Source organism: Ranitomeya imitator, chromosome 3 (genome assembly GCF_032444005.1).
Source record: "Ranitomeya imitator isolate aRanImi1 chromosome 3, aRanImi1.pri, whole genome shotgun sequence".
In the NCBI taxonomy this organism is placed as follows: Eukaryota; Metazoa; Chordata; class Amphibia; order Anura; family Dendrobatidae; genus Ranitomeya; species Ranitomeya imitator.
In genome coordinates, this window is record NC_091284.1 from 115,501,304 (window position 1) to 115,523,733 (window position 22,430).

Sequence of the window (22,430 nt, forward strand, 5' to 3'; positions counted from 1 at the left end):
TCCTCGCCATTGCTTCGATCTTCCTGCTCTCGTTTAGTAGTTGTTGGAAACTACAGTGCATTAGGCCTACAAATTGGGTATGGGGTGTAGAGAGATGGTGTGTTCCACTCCAAGGTGTTCCCCAGGTTTCCTCTCCATTGCTTCGATCTTCCTGCTCTCGTTTAGTAGTTGTTGGAAACTACAGTGCATTAGGCCTACAAATTGGGTTTGGGGTGTAGAGAGACGGTGTGTTACACTCCAAGGTGTTCCCCAGGTTTCCTCTCCATTGCTTCGATCTTCCTGCTCTCGTTTAGTAGTTGTTGGAAACTACAGTGCATTAGGCCTACAAATTGGGTATGGGGTGTAGAGAGATGGTGTGTTCCACTCCAAGGTGTTCCCCAGGTTTCCTCGCCATTGCTGCGATCTTAATGCTCTTGTTTAGTAGTTGTTGGAAACTACAGTGCATTAGGCCTACAAATTGGGTATGCGGTGTAGAGAGATGGTGTGTTCCACTCCAAGGTGTTCCCCAGGTTTCCTCGCCATTGCTGCGATCTTAATGCTCTCGTTTAGTAGTTGTTGGAAACTACACTGCATTAGGCCTACAAATTGGGTATGGGGTGTAGAGAGATGGTGTGTTCCACTCCAAGGTGTTCCCCAGGTTTCCTCGCCATTGCTTCGATCTTCCTGCTCTCGTTTAGTAGTTGTTGGAAACTACAGTGCATTAGGCCTACAAATTGGGTATTGGGTGTAGAGAGATGGTGTGTTCCACTCCAAGGTGTTCCCCAGGTTTCCTCTCCATTGCTTCGATCTTCCTGCTCTCGTTTAGTAGTTGTTGGAAACTACAGTGCATTAGGCCTACAAATTGGGTATGGGGTGTAGAGAGACGGTGTGTTACACTCCAAGGTGTTCCCCAGGTTTCCTCTCCATTGCTTCGATCTTCCTGCTCTCGTTTAGTAGTTGTTGGAAACTACAGTGCATTAGGCCTACAAATTGGGTATGGGGTGTAGAGAGATGGTGTGTTCCACTCCAAGGTGTTCCCCAGGTTTCCTCGCCATTGCTGCGATCTTAATGCTCTCGTTTAGTAGTTGTTGGAAACTACAGTGCATTAGGCCTACAAATTGGGTATGGGGTGTAGAGAGATGGTGTGTTCCACTCCAAGGTGTTCCCCAGGTTTCCTCGCCATTGCTGCGATCTTAATGCTCTCGTTTAGTAGTTGTTGGAAACTACACTGCATTAGGCCTACAAATTGGGTATGGGGTGTAGAGAGATGGTGTGTTCCACTCCAAGGTGTTCCCCAGGTTTCCTCGCCATTGCTTCGATCTTCCTGCTCTCGTTTAGTAGTTGTTGGAAACTACAGTGCATTAGGCCTACAAATTGGGTATGGGGTGTAGAGAGATGGTGTGTTCCACTCCAAGGTGTTCCCCAGGTTTCCTCGCCATTGCTTCGATCTTCCTGCTCTCGTTTAGTAGTTGTTGGAAACTACACTGCATTAGGCCTACAAATTGGGTATGGGGTGTAGAGAGATGGTGTGTTCCACGCCAAGGTGTTCCCCAGGTTTCCTCGCCATTGCTTCGATCTTCCTGCTCTCGTTTAGTAGTTGTTGGAAACTACAGTGCATTAGGCCTACAAATTGGATATGGGGTGTAGAGAGATGGTGTGTTCCACTCCAAGGTGTTCCCCAGGTTTCCTCACCATTGCTGCGATCTTAATGCTCTCGTTTAGTAGTTGTTGGAAACTACAGTGCATTAGGCCTACAAATTGGGTATGGGGTGTAGAGAGATGGTGTGTTCCACTCCAAGGTGTTCCCCAGGTTTCCTCGCCATTGCTTCGATCTTCCTGCTCTCGTTTAGTAGTTGTTGGAAACTACACTGCATTAGGCCTACAAATTGGGTATGGGGTGTAGAGAGATGGTGTGTTACACTACAAGGTGTTCTCCAGGTTGCCTTTCCTGAGCTTCTATCTTCAGGCTCTCATTAAATTGTGGTTAAATGGAACAACTGCATTTGGTGTACTAGTTGGGTTGGGGCCTACTATCGGTGTCTGCCACTCCTTGCTGTTCTCCTGGTTTCCTGTCCTGAAATTCCATTTTCAGGCTCTCGTTAAGTAGTTGTTAATGTTAGACTGCATTTGGCCTACTAGTTGGGTTGGGGCCTACTATCGGTGTCTGCCACTCCTTGCTGTTCTCCTCCACTGAACAAAGCTGTGCCGCCTGTTTACTACGGTTGCCAATTTTGAACTGCATTTCGACTACTTACTGATTTGGGCCTACTCTCTGTGTCAGCCTCTCATTCCAGTTGTCCTCCACTGCAATGCCCCCTGGTTAGTCCTGTGTTACCAATTTTGAACTGCATTTAGCCCACTTTATTCTTTGGGCCTATATCTGTGTTTCCTCCTCATCCTGCCCATTGCCCAGCCAGTGATAGATGAGTCTGCTGGTACATTGACCCATAACGCTAAATTCCCCGTGCACGCTACACAGCAAGATTGTGACCCTGCTGAAAGTCAGGTTCCTCTTCCCGCATACCATACCACCTTACACGGGGACAAAGAGGAAGGTGCAGATGAAAGTGCAGGTTCCTTCATCAGGTGGGGGGAGGAATACTAGTTGGCGATGTCACTGGCACAGGGCCTCTCATAGTACGCAAAAGTGTTGCTGCCGATGGGAGGCGCCCCCGCCGTGCAAACACACCGCTGTACTTTGAGGGGCCCTGTGCCAGTGCCAGTGCCAATGAGTGGGCCCCCCCTGCTTGCTCAGGATCACAGCATTTGCAAAGTTGAAATACTTTCCTCTCCCTGCTCCACTGCCGTGACGCGTTCCAGATTTCCTGGGCCCACTAATTACTTGAACCAGCCCTACCCCCCACAACTTTAGCCAAATGACCCCCAATTTCAAATGCCTTCCAATTATTATAAGCTAAATTACGATTGACAAGCTTCAGTAAAAAGAATGGATGTTTTTGCCATTAAAATGGGCAGTGTAGGTGTTTTCCTGGCCTCCACTCACTGCCGACTATGCTCCCCCATTGACTTGCATTGGGTTTCGTGTTTCGGGCGATACCCGACTTTTCGCGATAATCGGCCGATTCCACTCGACTCGACTTCTAAGATAGTCGGGTTTCGCAAAACACGACTCGACTCTAAAAAGGTCAAGGTCGCTCAACCCTAGTTTTGACCATTAAAGTTACACTCCCACGATCAGAAAGTAGCAGTGCTTTGGACACTTTTCACTGCATCCAAAATGCTGCATTCTAATAACGAAGGTAAATTCACATGTGTTCACTGTGGATTTACCCCGTCCAATACATTTTATTGTGAAAAATTTCTGTTGCGGAAACTAGAGTATCAATAACAGAAATTGACATATGGCGGCTTGTAAACCCGCGCCACGGGTGAGGTTATGCAGCATCAAATAGAAGCTCAGTGGGCATGGGATGTCTATTATTCCCATCCACTGTGCTTGTACTGAACAATGCAGTATTTTGGACACAGCGCAGATCAGCTGTGTCCAAAACGCTGCTATTCCTGATAGTGGGCATGTACCCTAATAACTAGCTAAAAGTCATTATATCAGTGGTCGTAACCAAGGATACCTAAGATACTGCAATGCCCTGGACATGGAGTAAGTGACATAGCGAATTAGAAGAACTATACTACATTTCTAATTGGAGGTATTTGCTAATATTATTATTACACTAATTACATATTGGGATAGGATCGTGGAGATGAGAATACCCCTTTAATATCCTCCATTTTAGTGATCCTATGCTGTCTAGTAATATAGTTTGGAGGATCAATTCACCGGACTGCGGTCTATTGGCCAGGTTAGTAGTCTCTGGCCACTCAACGGGAGGCTCACAATTCTCTTACTGTCCAGAATCCTGCAGCTTTTTATTATGCAGGCTGGGGTGAGGTCATCATTGCGGCATGATATACCAATGACTTCAAAAGCTGCATTGTTGGCCCCAGAAGGTAAGAGATTTGCAAGCGTCCCATAGACTACTGATCTGGCCAATGGATCAGAGTCCCATGAATCGATGCACAACACTCTAATATAACAAATAAAACTAAGAAACATAGAAATAAATCTCTGTATATCTCAGAATCTCCTGCCACATACCCACACACCTTCTTCTCGCTGTCTTGTGTGTGTCTATAAGACAACTGTCTGCAGCAGAAGTCTCTCCACCCTACTATGTCTGCATGGTGAAGTCTCTCCACCCTACCATGTCTTCATCCTTTGGACTTACTCAGTGGTCCTCCTCAGCCACCCACACAGGCGGACACACATTAGACCTGGTCTTCACCCGTTTAGGCTCCTTATCTAACTTCACAACCTCTCCTCTCCCTCTATCTGACCACCATCTACTCACTTTCTCATCCCTGTCCTCCTCACCCATCACCCATGTCCAGCACCATGCGCACCCACGCAGGAACCTCACACACCTAGACTCCAACACACTCTCTGACTCTATCCTACCACTGTCCTCTATATCCTCACTCCACGACACAGACACTGCCACTGCTTTCTACAATGCTATTCTTGCATCAGCTATTGACACGGTCACCCCTGTCATGCACAGCAGAGTGCGACGACCCAATAGACAACCCTGGCACAATAACATCACTAAAAAGTTTCAGCAAGTTTCCAGAATTGCAGAATGGCGTTGGAAGAAAATGCATTCACAAGATGATTTCACTGCACTCAAAAAAGCAACACTGGCATTCAAATCAGCTCTCACCTCTGCTAAACAGGCCTACTTCACAACCCTCGTATCTTCCTTATCCCACAACCCCAAACAGTTGTTCAACACTTTTACCTCCCTCCTCCGCCCACCACTGCCCCCTACGAGTTCCCTAATCATTGCCGAGGACTTTGCTACGCACTTCAAAAATAAGATAGACCAAACAAGGCAAGTGTTTGTTGTCCAACCACCACAACCCCTTTGTATGAGAGACCAATGCCCAAACCCCATAACTTCACTCTCCAAAATCTCTGAAGGGGAGCTTGCTCATCTTCTCTCCAAGTCACACCTCACCACTTGTGCACTTGACCCCATCCCTTCCCACCTCCTCCCCAACCTCACCACTACACTAATCCCATCCCTAACCCATCTCTTCAACCTTTCACTAACTTCTGGTACCTTCCCCTCTGCCTTCAAACATGCCACAATCACACCTATCCTGAAAAAACCATCCCTTGACCCAAGCGGTATGTCCAGCTTTTGCACCATATCTTTGCTCCCATTTGCTTCCAAACTCCTTGAGCAGCATGTCCATGCTGAACTTTCCTCTCACTTTGCATCTAACTCTCTCTTCGACAACCTACAATCTGGCTTCCGTCCCCACCATTCCACTGAGACTGGCCTGACCGAAATTACTAACGACTTACTTACAGCCAAAGCTAACAGACAATTCTCTATACTCCTTCTCCTAGACCTGTCCTCTACCTTCGACACAGTTGACCACTGCCTCCTACTACAGATCCTCTCTTCCTTTAGGGTCAAAGACCTTGCCCTATCTTGGATCTCCTCATACCTTTCCAACTGCACATTTAACGTTTCCTACTCCCATACTACCTCTTCATCTCACTCCCTCTCTGTTGGAGTCCCCCAAGGCTCTGTCCTAGAACCCTTACTCTTCTCAATGTATAGAATCGGCCTGGGACAACTCATAAAGTCCTATGGCTTCCAGTACCATCTAAATGCCGATAACACTCAGATCTACCTCTCTGGCCCAGATGTCACCTCTTTGCTCTCCAGAATCCCAGAGTGTCTATCAGCCATATCCTCCTCCTTCTCCTCTCGCTTTCTCAAGCTCAATGTGGACAAATCTGAACTCATTATCTTTCATCCATCACGCATATCTTCCCTACCTGATCTATCTATCAAAATAAGTGAAATCACACTTTCCCCTGTCCCCAAAATCCGCTGCCTCGGAGTAACCCTTGACTCTGCCCTGTCCTTCAAACCGCACATCAAAGCTCTCGCCACCTCCTGTCGCCTCCAGCTCAAAAATATTTCCAGAATACGTCCTTTCCTCAACCCACACTCTACCAAAATGCTTTTGCATGCCCTAATCATCTCCCGCCTCGACTAATGCAACATACTCCTCTGTGGCCTACTTTCTAACACTCTCGCACCCCTCCAGTCCATCCTTAACTCTGTTGCCCGACTAATTAATCTTTCTCCTCGCTACACGCCTGCTTCACCTCTTTGCAAATCCCTTCACTGGCTCCCAATTTCCCAGCGTATCCAGTTTAAATTACTAACACTGACCTCCAAAGCCATCCATAACCTTTCTCTTCTGTATATTTCCACACTAATCTCTCAATATCTTCCCTCACGTAATCTCCGGTCCTCCCAAGACCTCCTCCTCTCCTCCACGCTTATTCGCTCCTCACTCAATCGCCTCCAAGACTTCTCCCGAATATCACCCATCCTCTGGAATTCAGTGCCCCAACACATCCGGTCATCCACTACTTTTGGATCCTTCAAAAGAAACCTGAAAACCCACCTCTTCAAGGAAGCTTACAGCCTGTAAAGACCACACGGCCACCTCAACACCATCGGAGCTACTGCAACCCTCGACCTACTGTCTCCTTCCCCATAATCCTGTAGAATGTAAGCCCGCAAGGGCAGGGTCCTCTTCCCTCTGTACCAGTCTGTCATTGTTAGTTTTGTTATTTTTGATATTTGTATTTTAATGTAACCCCTTCTCATGTACAGCACCATGGAATTAATGGTGCTATATAAATAAAAAAATAATAATAATAATTAAGACAAAGAATCACCGAGCTGTGCAACCTTCAGTTAGCCAAAGGTGGAACTGGGCTAAGAAAGATTAATCCCTATGCTCTCTGCAGGATAGCTGCAAGAATAACACTTGTGGGACTATACAGAATGAATGGATTTTAAAACATCATCGCATTCATACATCTGTCTTGATCAAAAGACTTGACCATTAGTTTGAAGTTCCAGATAATAGAAATGAGAAGTATAAATTCTTAAAGTCAGCATAGTTACCTCTTTAAACTCCTGGATCTGGCTTTGATCAAACATGGAGAACACATTGGATCCAGCTCCATCAACTTTCTTTTTTGCTTTCTTGGGAGACTTTAAAAAAATATAAACAAAAAAGCAGACAATTGAAATTCACAAGTTATTACATCCATTGGTGAAATCAATTCTAACTTTATTCTATTCTGTAATTTATAGTTATGAGCATAATTTCAAGAAAAAAAGAAACATAAAAAGAAACACTGCCAGTCCAAATCGCTGTTTATAGATAGCCAGGCCCCTGTTGAAAAAATATGTCCAATATATAAAAATAATTTCTATGGAAATGGGAACACAAATTTTTTTTATCGGTCTTTTGGGATTGTAAATATTTTTTTTTAAAATGTGAAATTTAGACACGTATTGTTTATTTTTCTTTAAACTATTCCTTTAATAATAGCAAAAAGAAAAAAAATCATAAAAATTACATAAAGATTAAGATCCATATATCACTAATATTTCAATGTCTGAACCAGGACATTTTTTAGAGCTGTTAAAACTGCATGTATGACAAAAAAACAAAATTTTCCCTGGTCAGGAATTGGGTAAAATGGCTAAAACCTGAACTGGTTAAAGTAAAACTTAGTTTGATAGAGTCCCACAAATGTACACTCAGAACAAGCTTTACAAGTTCACAGATGGACTATTAAAATTCCAAATTCAACCTCTCTTACACCCTTGTACTTTTGCCGCTATATGCTCAGATAATGACACCACCATGTATTTCAAGTCATGTGCAGAACACACACGATCTGTGATTTCAGCTGTCTCTCCTAATACTTTGCATCAACAACTTTTTTTTCTTAATAATGAATCAATTACATGGCTGTGCAAAGTTCAACATTCATTTTGGTTGCGCGGCTGATTCTAAAGAACCGTATCCATGTAAGTGAAGATTGAGGCGCCTTTCATACCCAATACTAGAGGCAGGGAGCTGAGCATTGTTTGATTCACAGGTTAAGATCGCCAAATCGCACATAACTATTACACAACATAAATTAAGATAACACATAAACCGGTGATAGATCTGGGTGTGACCTCACATTCTCATGCAAGCAAGAGCCTAAAAGTCTCCCCATGATACTCCTAATCTCTAGACGAGAAGATCATTGAGGTAGTTTGTGTTTTATAGGATATTGTTCTGCGGAAATATGTAATGGCTTAGACTTCTATTTTATAATTGCTCAGCGTCTACGGGAGGAGTTCGGGCTTGACATATGTTTATGTGTAAAATAATTATGAGGATTTTAATTTGAGTGATACAAAGTTAAAATACTCAGTTCTCATCATATAACTAAAGGGGCATTTCAATGACACAGTTATACATATGGTTTATGTTACAGTATATAAGGCCACTTATTTAGATTGCCTTATAATAGAAGTACATTAGCTTTCCATTTGATTTATTCATGTGGAGTTAGTGTGGACAGGTCTATTATTTATTGCATACTTATATGCTTATGTCCTTATCTAATGTGCAAGTTCTATACAATCTCAAGTCGTAGATAGTTTGTGGGTTGACAAAGGACCTACCGTAAGTTAATTTACTTAACAAATTTCCATAGTTCTTACATTTTATACTTTATACTTTGAGGCCACGTGCAGACGTTGCGGAAAGTGTTGCGGATTTTTCCAGACTGATTTAGGTAAATCCGCAGGTAAACCACACTGCGGATTACCTGCGGAATTACCGCGGATTTTGTGCGGATTCCACCTGCGGTTTTACACCTGCGGATTCCTATTATGGAGCAGGTGTAAACCACTGCAGAATCCGCACAAAAAATTGACATGCTGCGGAATAAATTAAGCTATGCTTCCACTCGTTTTTTTTCTGCAGCATGTGCACTGCGGATTTTGTTTTCCATAGGTTTACATGGTACTGTAAACTCATGGAAAACTGCTGCAAATCCGCAATGGTCAATCCGCTGCGGATCCGCAGCAAAATCCGCAACCTGTGCACATAACCTTATACTATCGTATCACCCCTAAGGCTATGTGCACACGTTGCAAATTTTGCTGCGGATTCGCAGCAGTTTTCCATGAGTTTACAGTACCATGTAAACCTATGGAAAACAAAATCCGCAGTGCACATGCTGCGGAAGAAAATGCCCAGAAACGTAGCATTGTTTATTCCGCAGCATGTCAATTCTTTGTGTGGATTCCGCAGTGGTTTACACCTGCTCCATAATAGGATTCCGCAGGTGTAAAACCACAGGTGGAATCCGCACAAAATCTGCAAAAAAAAACGCGGTAAATCCATGGTAATTCCGCAAGTAATCCACAGTGTGGAGTTACCAAAATCAGTCCAGAAAAATCCGCAACACTTTCCGCAACGTGTGCACGTAGCCTAAACCTTCTCTTCTCTAAGTTAAATAAATTTAGTTTGAACAACATACCCTTGTAACTGAGATCTTCCATACTCCATGCTAATTTGGTATGTCTTCTTTGAACTTTTCGCCCGTGCTTTCAGATATCTTTTTTAATGAACTAGTGCCCAAAACTGGATTTATTGCATACTTAAGATTCAGTTGTACCAGTGCTTGAGAAAGGGGGGAAATTATACATTCTGTGTTACCATTTTCTGAGGCTCTTTCTGTTTTGGTTGCTCCTTCAATGGTCTTGTGTGAGGACTTGTTTTTTATATGCCAAGCTTTGGTTTTTATTGATACCAATAATGGATACATACATTTTAATCACTTTTTATTGGATTTCTGAGGGGAAGTGAAAAAACTAAGAAATGCCAATTCTCGCATTTCAATATTTTACTCTTTTTGGCATTTATACATGGGTTAAATAATTTAAAATTTTGGTAGTGTTACTTTGATGACCACAATGATGCCAAATATATTTATTTATTTAATTTTATTTATTTGGGGAAAAAAGGACTGATTTAAACTTTTATATATTTTTATAACTTCACAGGACTTGTCTATATATCTTAAAAACATCTCTAGAATCCAACATTTTCTCACCTTTGAAACTGCAGAAACTCTTAATATTGCTCAATTTATTCTCATCTGGGACAGCTATGATCGTATTTCTTTCCAGCCACTACACCGATGCCACCACCCTGGGCCAGTCATTGCAATGGTTGCCCGTCCACTTCATGGTACAATACAAACTTATTACTTTCACCTACAAATCTTTCCACAGTTCTGCACCACCATACATCTCCTCCCACATCTTTGTCTATCACCCTACCTGTGCTTTTCATTTTGCAATTGATATAACACTAACATCCTCTATAATCTGAACCTTCCACTTCTGTCTCCAAGCCCTCGCTAGTGCTGTGCCACTTCTCTCGAATGCACTATCCCAGACAATATTGTAAATATTATTATAACACCTTTATCCTTTTCCAGCATTGCTCTGTTGATATCCGGCAAAAAGTGACCTGGGCTGCTCCAGTGTTTTGTGGAGAAGTGCGAAAGTCACTTTTCAATACAAGTCTATGAGAGCCTCATTCTGGCTTTCATAGACTTGAATTGAGCTCTTGTGATGTAATTTCTGACCTGTGGCCATTCAGAGGCTTCGCTCACAAAATGGGGCAAAGCTCACATTTAAAGCGCCATTCCAGTGTTGAAAAAAGAAAAATATCGTGCTGGAGAGGAGCTTAAATTGCATAGTACTGTTGGTGCTATATAGAAAAAAAAATATTTGTTATTATTTTATATATTTTTTTTTTTTTAAATATTTGTTATTCATTTTCAGCTCATTTTTTACCCTCTCCTCCCTCTAAGTAATGTAGTCCCTTCAGTTTTATGGTAAATAGTACTGTTACTGATCTATGAAACCCAGCCACAGCTCCAAGATGGTGGCAATGGAGATCATCAGCAGACCCCTTGCTGCCATGGCAACTCCCCGCCTTCTGCTCATATTGGAGGCACTATGGGGACGCAGAACAATTGCCTGTGGCAGATATGCACAGCGGCATTTAAATACTTAAACAGCAGTGATCAGATAGTCATTGCTGTTAATGGCAGGTGCTGACTGTATAGCACCCATTGAGTATTGAGCAGGCTGAATTACTGAGCCTGTTTCATACAACCATACCCGACATAGGATACACCATACATTTTATGTTGGTGCGAAGTTAAATCCTTGTCTACTTAATGTCACTTGTGACAAAATTACAATTTTTAATTCAGCAAACATACATTAACTGGTGTTTGTAGAATTCTGCTAGAAACCGATGAACTGCGGTGACTCACTGAGCTTAGCACTGCACCGTGAGACTTTTTCTCAAGTTACAAGTGGTGAGGTCACCTCAGTTCATTTGCAGGGCTGGGAGCGCAGCTTCAGTCACCTGAAGTAACATTGGTGACGTCATTGCTAGTCACTGAGGCTGCGCTCACAGCAGCTCATTCTCCAGTGGTTTTAAGCCTTGATAGTCGCATCTCGGCACAGTCCATGTTGAAAACTATTTATCCTAGACAAGTATTACGGCATGGGACAGAACGATGGACAGTTGAGGGGTATGACTATTTTTTTTTTGTACGAAACCATGGTTTCAACGGAATGAGCGTTAGGCGAGTATAACTGTGTTTGTTATTTTTAAACAAAAAAGTAAAAGTGTGGCCTTTTTATTTCAAATACAGGACTTTATTCTGGGTGCCTTTTTTTACAATATAACTATAGGATTAGTAATGGATAGGTGTCTTATAGACGCTTCTCCATTACTAAGCCGTGGTCATGATGTCACCAGAAAATACAAAGGTGACATCAACCCCACAAATATGCTGGGAAAAGCGCCAGAATTGGTGCATCTAATAGATTTTCCTTCTCTGGGGTGGCTGTGAGCTGCTATTTTTAGGCTGAATGGGGCAATATCCATGGCCCCTTACCAGCCTGAGAATATCAGCCCCCAGCTGTCTGCTTTAGCTTGACTGGTTGTCAAAAATGGTGGGACCTCATACCGTTTTTTAAATTATTTATTTAAATTATTTAAACAAATGATGTGGGGACCCCTCTATTCTTGATAGCCAGCCTTGCTAAAGCTGATAGCTGAGAGTTGAAGCCTGCAGCTGTCAGTTTTGCCTGGCCAGTTATCAAAAATACAGGGTAACTCCAGTTTTTTTAAACATCTAAGGGGCCAGATGATGAATACTCCCACTAGCCGCCGCCTGCTCTTGCTGTTATTAGAGGAAGCAGGCTTAGGTTAATGAGAGTCTTAATCCCATCAACCAACATCTGTGATCGGTCACAGCTGTGGGCTCACACTGTCATCTGACAGCGAGGGAGCCACGATTCTCTGACCGGTGGTATTAATCTTATCGCTGATCAGAGTCGCCGGTGTTTCTCGCGCTGTCATGCAGATGACAGCACGAGAAACACCAGGTGTTCAGGGGGGTCGAACCCGAACAGTAACATGGACTTCCTGGCGAAGTCTGTGTTCAGAGTGTGTGCTTGAACAGTGGGTGTTCGGTACGGACCCCGAACTTTACTGTTCAGGTTCCCCCATCTCCAATTATAGGTTCTACACCCAGTGTGTTAAGGCACCTCAAGGTTATCAATCATGGGACACTTCTGCACTATGGGATCTAAAACTACTCAGCCAATTGCAACGATCTAGAGGGTTCTGAACATCTGACTCGATGACAATAAAAGCCACCCCTCGTACAGCCCAACGCTTCCGCTCAGTGTGATGAAGTGTATGTGCTTAAGCATTCACAGGCCAAGCCAAACCCACTGTCTCCAGCAGACACTTCATTTGATAGTAGTCAAAAGTGGAGAATCAATATATGCCATATTTGGGGTGTAAGTATATAAAACATGCTCAGAAGCTAAACCCATGGCATGGCGCTTGCTCTGAATGCTGCTGTTTAATTCCTTAGATGCCAACTAGTCAATAACTGACAGCAGCATTTAAGTGGTTTAATTCAGAGAGGAGTCGGTTACATTGCCTACTTACAACCTCCCTCTGCCCCTGTCATAGGTTTCAACAAAGCAATCGCAGGTTTAAATCCCACAATGGGACTAGAAAAACCTGTAAAAAGTATTTAACATTAAAAAAAAGTTTAAATCACTACTCTTTACCCATATTGGAAAAAATCATATTTGGTATTACTGTATGCTTAAAAGTCCAATCTTTGCAAATATAGAATTATTTAATCCATAATATAAACCCATCCAATGATCCATATTATAAATTGTGTAGGCTAGGAGAGAGGACATTATTACATGATGTGGGGCATTATTACATGATGGGGGCCAGGGCATGACATTATTACGTGATAGTGGCCAAGATGAAGGACATTATTACAGGATGGGGAACATTATGACATGATGGGGGCCAGAACAATGCATTATTACATGATCGTGGCCAAGATTATTACCTGGATAGCAGAGACTAATCCTTTGAAAGTAGATTTAACAACTATTTGAATTATTACGATTGCCCTCAACATTGCTGTAATATTGAAGAAACCCTTAATTACTGTAGGGTGCCATTTGGGTGACAATATTACCGTATAAGGACAGACTCCGTCTGCTTCATGAAACCCAATAGCCCCGTCGGTGGATACAGCTAAATCTCGTTTTTAAAGGCTTCAGACAGAAGCCCTGGCATGCAGCAAAAACGTGAAGTGATCATGGCCTAAAGAGATATGCAGCATGGTAGCAGTCAAGCCCATCTTTTGCTATGTTATTACGGTACTTATATTTTTCACAAAAATTAATTTAGAAGGAAAACCTCAAGAGCATCTTTAAAATGAGAAACTCTCATGAAGTATGCCAAAAAAAGTTATTAAAAAAACTCCCACAGCTCACAAATGTCTAACATCCTAAAACTAAGCTCCAGACTGTCTCGAACTTCAAGGCCTCTTCCTAGAAAATTCTGCCATGAACTTTCTTTTTCTGTGATGTCTATTATTTTTACAGGGACATGTTGATTTCTCAGCTCAGGTGGTAAATTCCAGACAGTTTATCAGGAGAGCATCTATTTTCAGACTTATGAATCACTGCCCCCAAAATCCTCCTGCACACACAGCTCAGTCCAAAGTGTCGCCAAGCTTAATAAACCCTTCCCGGGCTTACGGAATATAAAAATAGAAAATACTTTTATGTCACCCTCAGTTACATTCCAGTGTTCTACTTAAAACAACACAGCCTCCGCTCTGTAAATTTGTGTGGTCTCATTGCACACGTCATTACTGTTTGTCAGTATCCAACAGCTCAAGCTAAACGTGTAATTATTTTCACTCTGCCGCTTTTGTATGGACTAATCCTTTGAAAGTAGATTTACCAACCATTTGAAATATTACGATGCCTTCAACATTGCTGTAATATTGAAGAATCCCTTCAGACATCAGAAAGAACAAATTCCCAGCAGAGTTCATTTGACATAATTACTACTTGAACATTTCTAGAGGATTATAAAAACAATTATCAGCTTTTTCCACATCTTTCTAATGCTAAGACAAATATACTTATTTCATTTATGAGCATTTTATCCATTTCCATCCATCAGAGAAGGAGAAAATAATAAATGCATAAAAAAGAATCTCAAAATCACCCAATTAATTCTGACCTGTGGAACAAAATCAGATTTAACTTCAATCACAGAGGCCAACCTAGGTCAACGCTTTCATCCAAAAAAAGTAAAAGTTTTACTCTTTGTTCTCAATAGACGTAACTTACAAAACAACAGATAGATTTTAGAAGTTGGATACCAGATTGATGGATAGAGAGTAGATAGATAGAAAGATAGACGTTTGTGAACTGATAGATTAAAAGAAATTTGTTATATTGAGAGAAGACTAAAATAATGATTGTGTTGCCTTATACGATATTGCAGGAAAATAAGTTGAACTAGATGGACTTATGTCTAGAAAATGTATATTTATTTCATAACCCTTAATTTCTAAGTCAAAACCAAAATATCACAATTTGCGTGAATAAACTGATCCATGTTTTGTACTCCACATCTGGAGCCCTTGTGCCTTTTCTTGACGATCTGGATTACATTTTTTCTGTACTGTTACTCTGGATATTCGCATTACAAATGAGCGTTCTCAGTTACTAGAGATTCCCTTAGAAGCGCTGGCTGTTTTAAACAGCAAACTGCAGTCTGCTAACTTATCAAATATACCAATACTTTTCAAAATTCCAATTTCATCAGTACCTGCTAATTAGTAAAAAGACTAGCAAACATATAGCTAATCCACTGAATAAATAGTGTATATTGGTGTGTATGTAGTGCAATAATATACTTACCAATTTCCATCTTCTCCCGTTTCCAGCACTGGTCCAGTCCTCTTCTCAATCATGTGCAATTCATACTCACCATATCACACAGGGTAAATAGCTTTTACAATTGAAGTCTAACTTATTGTCTGAACAAGGCATTATGGACTTACATTGTAAAAGCAACTTCTAACTCACACAAAAACCGCAGTGTGTTCTTGCAAGTCACTCAAGTGAGCAGAGGACCAAAGATGCGCTGGAAACGGGGAACGATCAGTAAGTATTTTATTGCCTTTACACTACAGAAAATGTTTATATACAGGTTTACCAAATAAAAAAAATCTTGGGAGTGCTTCTTTAAGTTAAAACAATTGGAAAAAATATGAAATAGTAACTATATTCTGTACCAAAAAACTAAGTGATGTTTGATGGTATGTGATTGTTTATCATGTACGTAAAACATATCAGAGAGGGCTGTACTAGAGAGTAATTAGTTTTAATTAAAAGTAAAAAAAAAAGTAATAAGTATCAACAAGTTTATATAGCATGGATTTACACAAGCATTTGCTCCTTGTACATTAGTTTTAAGCCTCAGGGTGCAATAAAACTTGTTGATACGTAACTGAATTGAGTGTAGCTTATATTGTTTGATGATTTCTTATCTACAAAAAAAATAATTCCACTAAGTCCATAGTAGCATCTCTGAGAAAGACTAAGTCATTACTCATAATTATAGGTAACATATCTAGGGAAGTTTCAAAGTGATATTATGCTTATTGCAGTTGTAGGATTCTGTCTAGTTTGATGGAAGTTCATTTTAGAATACAGCGTTAAGGAAGGTTCAGATGACTTATCTGAGTGTGAGCTGAACATCGCACCACACTCGGACCAATGTTATTCTATGGGGCCATACACATCTCTGAATTTTTCCTTGGACAGAGGCTGTTCAAAGAAATATTCACTACATGGCAAACTTTGATCCAATGTTCAGATTGCACTCGGCCAAGTAAGTCAATGAGTGCATGGAAAACATTAGACTGTACTGAGATGACATCTGAGTACAGTTCGACTTCAGCACACTGACACAATGGAGAAGATGGAGACATTTTTTTCTTCATGTTCTCCTGATCTGAAAGAATTGGGTCATGCTACGATCACACTCTGATCATACAGTGAAGAGTGTTTGATCAGAGTGTGATCAGTATAATAGATCTGATTTTCTCAGATGACAAAAAATACCCTTGTCTGCACTTAGCCTAAAGGCTAGTGTAAAACTGCAATACATTTATTAAAAGATCTGACCTCTTTGTCCCTCAATTATTGGGTCCGGTGTTACAGACCCTAAACTTTGATATGAATGAGTAACTAGCATGGACCAGTGATGTGACAATACTCAAATTTTAAGCATTATGGCACATAATCCATATTAATAGAATGTTAACATTTTATACACTCATTCCCTTCTGTTGAAGGTAAGATGACTGCTCCTTCAAAAGGACAAACCAACTTAGGTAACAGCCTTAAAGATTGTGTGTTTCCCTGAGTAAAGCAGGTCAAGCTGTCAACCGAACTATTGTTCAACTGATGTCGCCATGTCGCCCAACTCCCCCATATACTTTTTCATACTCCATATGAGAGAATGATCTAGCAACAGGTTATCCCCCCACTAAACAAAAGGGTTCGATTATCTAATTCCACCCTCTTGATCCTTACACCCCCCAGCATAATCTGGGGACAATAGTGAGATACTAGGTGGATGGCTAGTGTTTGGATGGTTTTGACAACTGGCCGGTTTGGACAACTTTTATCAAATACGTATTTGGGTCTTAAAAGCAAAGTGTGGCTCAATAGCACACCACCAAGTGACCAGCTGTGATTGATAGAAAAAATTTCATGTAAACCTTTGTTTTTTTAGAATAAATACACCAAATAGAACCCCATTGGAATTCAAATAAATCCTGTGCTTTGGATGGTTGACAAGGGACCCCCTACTATTACCTCAAAACTTTACAACAATTTATTTAAAAAAATGCAAAAAACACACAGTTCTCCACTCTCCTTTCCCCTTTAAAATGATGAACGATCTATAACAGGTAATTCTGAGCTGTTTATTTGCTAATAAACAAATGTTTGCTATCTGTCAGAGCAACTGTATCCTTTCTCATTGGAACATTCACAAATAATTGCTCATGTAAAGAACTGGTCAGAAATCATGGGGACATATTCATGGATGACTCTTATGAAAAGGAGATTAAATTATCTTTATTTTTGGAACTTATCCCATTGGGTTTTTAATATTTTGTCCTGTATAGTGTACTGTGCTATTCTTGCCATCAAAAATACTATAAAGTTATGGGAAACTTTGACATAAACTTTTGGACATTCAGCATATATGGCAAACATAGGCCACATACCTGATATGAACAGAGCTAATATTTGCTATAAAAAGATATTTATTAACCTATTACCAAACATACTCATTCCCAAATATACACATTGTGATAGACAATATGCAATTAAAATAATGTATACATTTTACTAGAGGGTCTTACCATGTTTCTGCTGCTCCCTTGCCCTCCTCAGTGACAACTATCAAGCCAGCTGAATCTATGATTGTCTTTTTATACTGTCACTCAGGATTAAATACGTTTGTTCCAAGTTTAGACAATAGATGTAAGGTCGGAAAAGTTCAGTAACTGGATCTCAGAATTATCCAAGGCATCTGTCCCAGGGGCCATTGTTTTTCAGAGAAATACAAATTGATTATGGGAAGCCTTTTCACTTGGAATATTTCTGCACCTGTAAACATTTTATGGAATAACAGCTGTGAATGAAAGACTTCACAGTATGTAATAGAAACAAAAGGCATAAAGATAACAGAAAGCAGCCAATGTGATCTAATACTGATACAGACATAACAGGTGCCTGGGACCAAATTCAAATGTTTTCTTTAACTCTTCCAGGCAACAAAACTGAAAAGAATATATGTAATTATTATGGATAAGCGAACCTGCTCGATGATACTCGGATGTGCTGGCTACTAGACGGGTAATGGGCGGTGCTCGATGTAAAAGTCGAACCCCGCCCCCATTTTTGGTGCCTGTTATGCAGCCAATAAGTATGCGGAGATTGTCTGTGAGTCACTGTAACACCATAGCTACCTTGGTTGTGGTATTACTTTGATTGTCTGACAGTCTGACATAGTAACATAGTAACATAGTAACATAGTTAGTAAGGCCGAAAAAAGACATTTGTCCATCCAGTTCAGCCTATATTCCATCATAATAAATACCCAGATCTACGTCCTTCTACAGAACCTAATAATTGTATGATACAATATTGTTCTGCTCCAGGAAGACATCCAGGCCTCTCTTGAACCCCTCGACTGAGTTCGCCATCACCACCTCCTCAGGCAAGCAATTCCAGATTCTCACTGCCCTAACAGTAAAGAATCCTCTTCTATGTTGGTGGAAAAACCTTTTCTCCTCCAGACGCAAAGAATGCCCCCTTGTGCCCGTCACCTTCCTTGGTATAAACAGATCCTCAGCGAGATATTTGTATTGTCCCCTTATATACTTATACATGGTTATTAGATCGCCCCTCAGTCGTCTTTTTTCTAGACTAAATAATCCTAATTTTGCTAATCTATCTGGGTATTGTAGTTCTCCCATCCCCTTTATTAATTTTGTTGCCCTCCTTTGTACTCTCTCTAGTTCCATTATATCCTTCCTGAGCACCGGTGCCCAAAACTGGACACAGTACTCCATGTGCGGTCTAACTAGGGATTTGTACAGAGGCAGTATAATGCTCTCATCATGTGTATCCAGACCTCTTTTAATGCACCCCATGATCCTGTTTGCCTTGGCAGCTGCTGCCTGGCACTGGCTGCTCCAGGTAAGTTTATCATTAACTAGGATCCCCAAGTCCTTCTCCCTGTCAGATTTACCCAGTGGTTTCCCGTTCAGTGTGTAATGGTGATATTGATTCCCTCTTCCCATGTGTATAACCTTACATTTATCATTGTTAAACCTCATCTGCCACCTTTCAGCCCAAGTTTCCAACTTATCCAGATCCATCTGTAGCAGAATACTATCTTCTCTTGTATTAACTGCTTTACATAGTTTTGTATCATCTGACGTCTTCAGGGATTATCAAAGGACAGGCGCCGTCCAGCCCCGCATACTGATGCCATTGCACCGCTCTATGACACTTCGTATTGGAAGGAGAGAATGCTTGTCTAGGCCTGTGTGCAGAGTATAATGATTCAGAGGCCTGTAGTGTTGATACTTGTGCTAGAGCTGAGCCATCATACTAACAGCCCTAAGGGCTAATCGTCTGTATCACATACAAATCTGCATTTAGCCTAGGGAGGGAGATAGAGTCACAAGAGCAGGGAGAATGCCTGTGTGTGCAGTCCATTGGTAAATATATAGCTACAGTTTGTTTTCTTATTGACTGAAAAAACTGAATATATTTTAATCCATCAAGTATTACATGCTTTTTTGTGTTATTTTTGAAATCATTGAAACATTTTCCTGGGCTACATTTCTCAGCCATACACTATTTCGTAGAGTGGATTAAATTTCTGTGATATCTAAAACTGATAAAAAGCTTTTAAAAATGTTGCAGGCTTCCACTTCTCAGCCATACAGGGTTACATGGTCTGCTAACATTTCTACTATCTCTAAAAGTAAAAAAAATCTTTTACAAATTTTGTAGGTTTCCATTTCTCAGACATACAGTATTACGTGGTCTATGAACATTTTTGTGATCTTGCACCATGGAGATGTTCGGAGAAGCCAGGTTGTGACATTCCGGTAATCTGGCCTTGTACCTCAATAAACTGTCATTCTTCTAAGCTTGTCGTTACCTACTCTCTGTGTATAATACAGGTGGGGGTAGTCAGCCCTGGAAGCTCTGAAGTCACAGATGTTCTTATTCAGCTGAGTCAGCGGAAGGGTGAGACTCAGTAATTTGCACCATCTTGGGTATTGTGCTGGGACTGTTCTACGTGTTATTTTCCTGTTTTGTGGTTCAATAAAGTATTGCCACACTGTTTTGCCCTCACCCTAAGTTGTCTGAGTAGTGTTCTGCCCAAGGTAAAAGGAGAGCAGGCATTCAGTGGTTGGTCCATGCAGTTTCGGCTAGTGGACTAGGGCACCCGCTGACCTCCATGTCTCCATACAATGGCACAGATATTCTCTCGTGGGACATCTCCTTGGAGCACTTCTGAAACCTAATGTCGAACCAAGTAGCCAGGGAAACCAAGTCGTCCAGCAAGGTGGGAATATCACGACCTGACAATTTTTCCTTATATCTTCCAGAAAGCCCTCCCAGAAGGCGGCCACCAGCACATTGTTGTTCCAAAAGAGTTCGGTGGACACCATACGAAAAATGGACGGTGTAGTGGCCCACTGTGAGGTCTCCCTGGCACAATCTGAGGAGGGAGGATGCTGCGGAAGAAATGCGGCTAGGCTTATAAAATACCTTTCATATAAATATATATCACCTGACCGGATCATGTGGCCTGATGAAGCGTGCCTTGAGCGCCTCTCTCCTCTGTGCGATGCAACATGGCGGGGACGCGCCACATACAACTGCATGTGATTTTACAATCTATCCTTACTATATAACGCAGTAAGATCAGTGCTTACCTACCTCCTGACGAAACTACAAAGGCGGTGAAACGCGAGTTGAGGTGTGGCACACATCCTTTAACAACATGACCACAGGTAACTCATGGTGATACCCACAGAGGGTTCTATTATTGGGGCATAACATTTTTGGATAGGTGCAATGATAATTGATAATTGCTATATTCGATATGTAGTTCTAATTTTGGGCACATGAACTTTAGTTGTTGATAATGGATACAGCTATATACTGGGGCTAATTTTGCAATCCTGGATATAGTTAAATGTGATTTTCAATCACCATTGATAGTACTAATCAATTGTTTTATGCCCCATATGAAATATTATGGGAGCTGCCATAATACATAGATGTTGTGTGGCTCTTCATCTCTCCATTTCTTTACAATCAATCTAGATTTTCTATGGGTGATTAATACCATCTGGTTTGTACTCTTGTTTTCACATATGTTGTATTAATGTATTTGTAACCTGTTATTCTAATCTTTTGATATTATAATAAAACTAGATGGTGGCCCGATTCTAACTCATCAGGTATTCTAGAATATGTATTTATGTATGTATAGCAGCCACATAGTATATAGCACAGGCCACGTAGTATATAGGAGCCATGTAGCATATAGCAGACAAATACTATGTGGCCTGTGCTATATACTATGTGGCTGCTATATACATACATATACAGCTACATACTATATAATACAGCCCACGCAGTGTATAGCAGCCACGCAGTATATAACACAGGCGACATAGTATATAACACAGGCCATGCAGTATATAACACTGGCCACGTAATATATAGCACAGCCCACGCAGTATATAGCAGCCACGTAGTATATAACACTGCCCACGCAGTATATAACAGTGGCCACATAGTATATAGCACGCAGTATAGAACATAGCCCACATAGTATATAGCACAGCCACATAGTATATAACACTGCCCACATAGTAAATAACACCGCCTATGTAGTATGTTGTGAATTCCGTTCTGGAGCTCCCTCCTGTGGTTGCCAATGGTATTTTTGTGAGTTCGGCCCTTGGGCTCCCTCTGGTGGTTTCGAGTGGAACTGCTGCTCCTTTAGGTAGCTGTAGCAGCTGCCTTCACTAATCGCCTTGCCTGGGTTTGTTATTTAAACCTGCTCTGGGCTTTACTCCATGCCTGCTGTCAATGTTCTTGGTTGGATTTGGTTCTCTCCTTGGAATTCTCATATGGCCAGTCCTTGTCTGCAAAAGATAAGTTTTTGCTAGTTTTTGTTTGTCCATTTGTTTGGACTCTATTGCTTTGCAAATATGTCTCTTTTTATCCAGCTTGTCACTATGTCTTATTCAGGCTAGCTGGAAGCTCTGGGAAAGCAGATTTGCCCCTCCACACCGTGAGTCGGTGTGGAGTTCATTTTTGTAAACTCTGCGTGGATTTTGTAGTTTTTTATGCTGACCGCACAGTATCCTTTTCTCTCTGTCTATCTAGTTTAGTATTGGCCTCCTTTGCTGAATTCTCATTTCATTTCTGTGTACGTCATTTCCCTCTCCATTCACATTCAATATTTGTGGGGGGCTA

The 22,430-nt window shown here is 41.3% G+C and overlaps 1 protein-coding gene across 1 annotated transcript in view; it reads right to left on the reverse strand.

The window, feature by feature from the left end:
- Window positions 1–17,817, reverse strand: part of MYL10 (myosin light chain 10) — an 89,711-nt gene extending 71,894 nt beyond the window's left edge. The window contains exons 1-2 of the mRNA XM_069760058.1: window positions 17,771–17,817; window positions 7,002–7,091 (exon numbers count right to left, since the gene is read on the reverse strand). Of these exons, the coding sequence (XP_069616159.1) occupies window positions 7,002–7,091; window positions 17,771–17,773 (93 nt within the window). The 5' untranslated portion in view covers window positions 17,774–17,817. The remainder of the gene's footprint in view (window positions 1–7,001; window positions 7,092–17,770) is intronic.
- Between the last annotated feature and the right edge of the window lie 4,613 nt (window positions 17,818–22,430).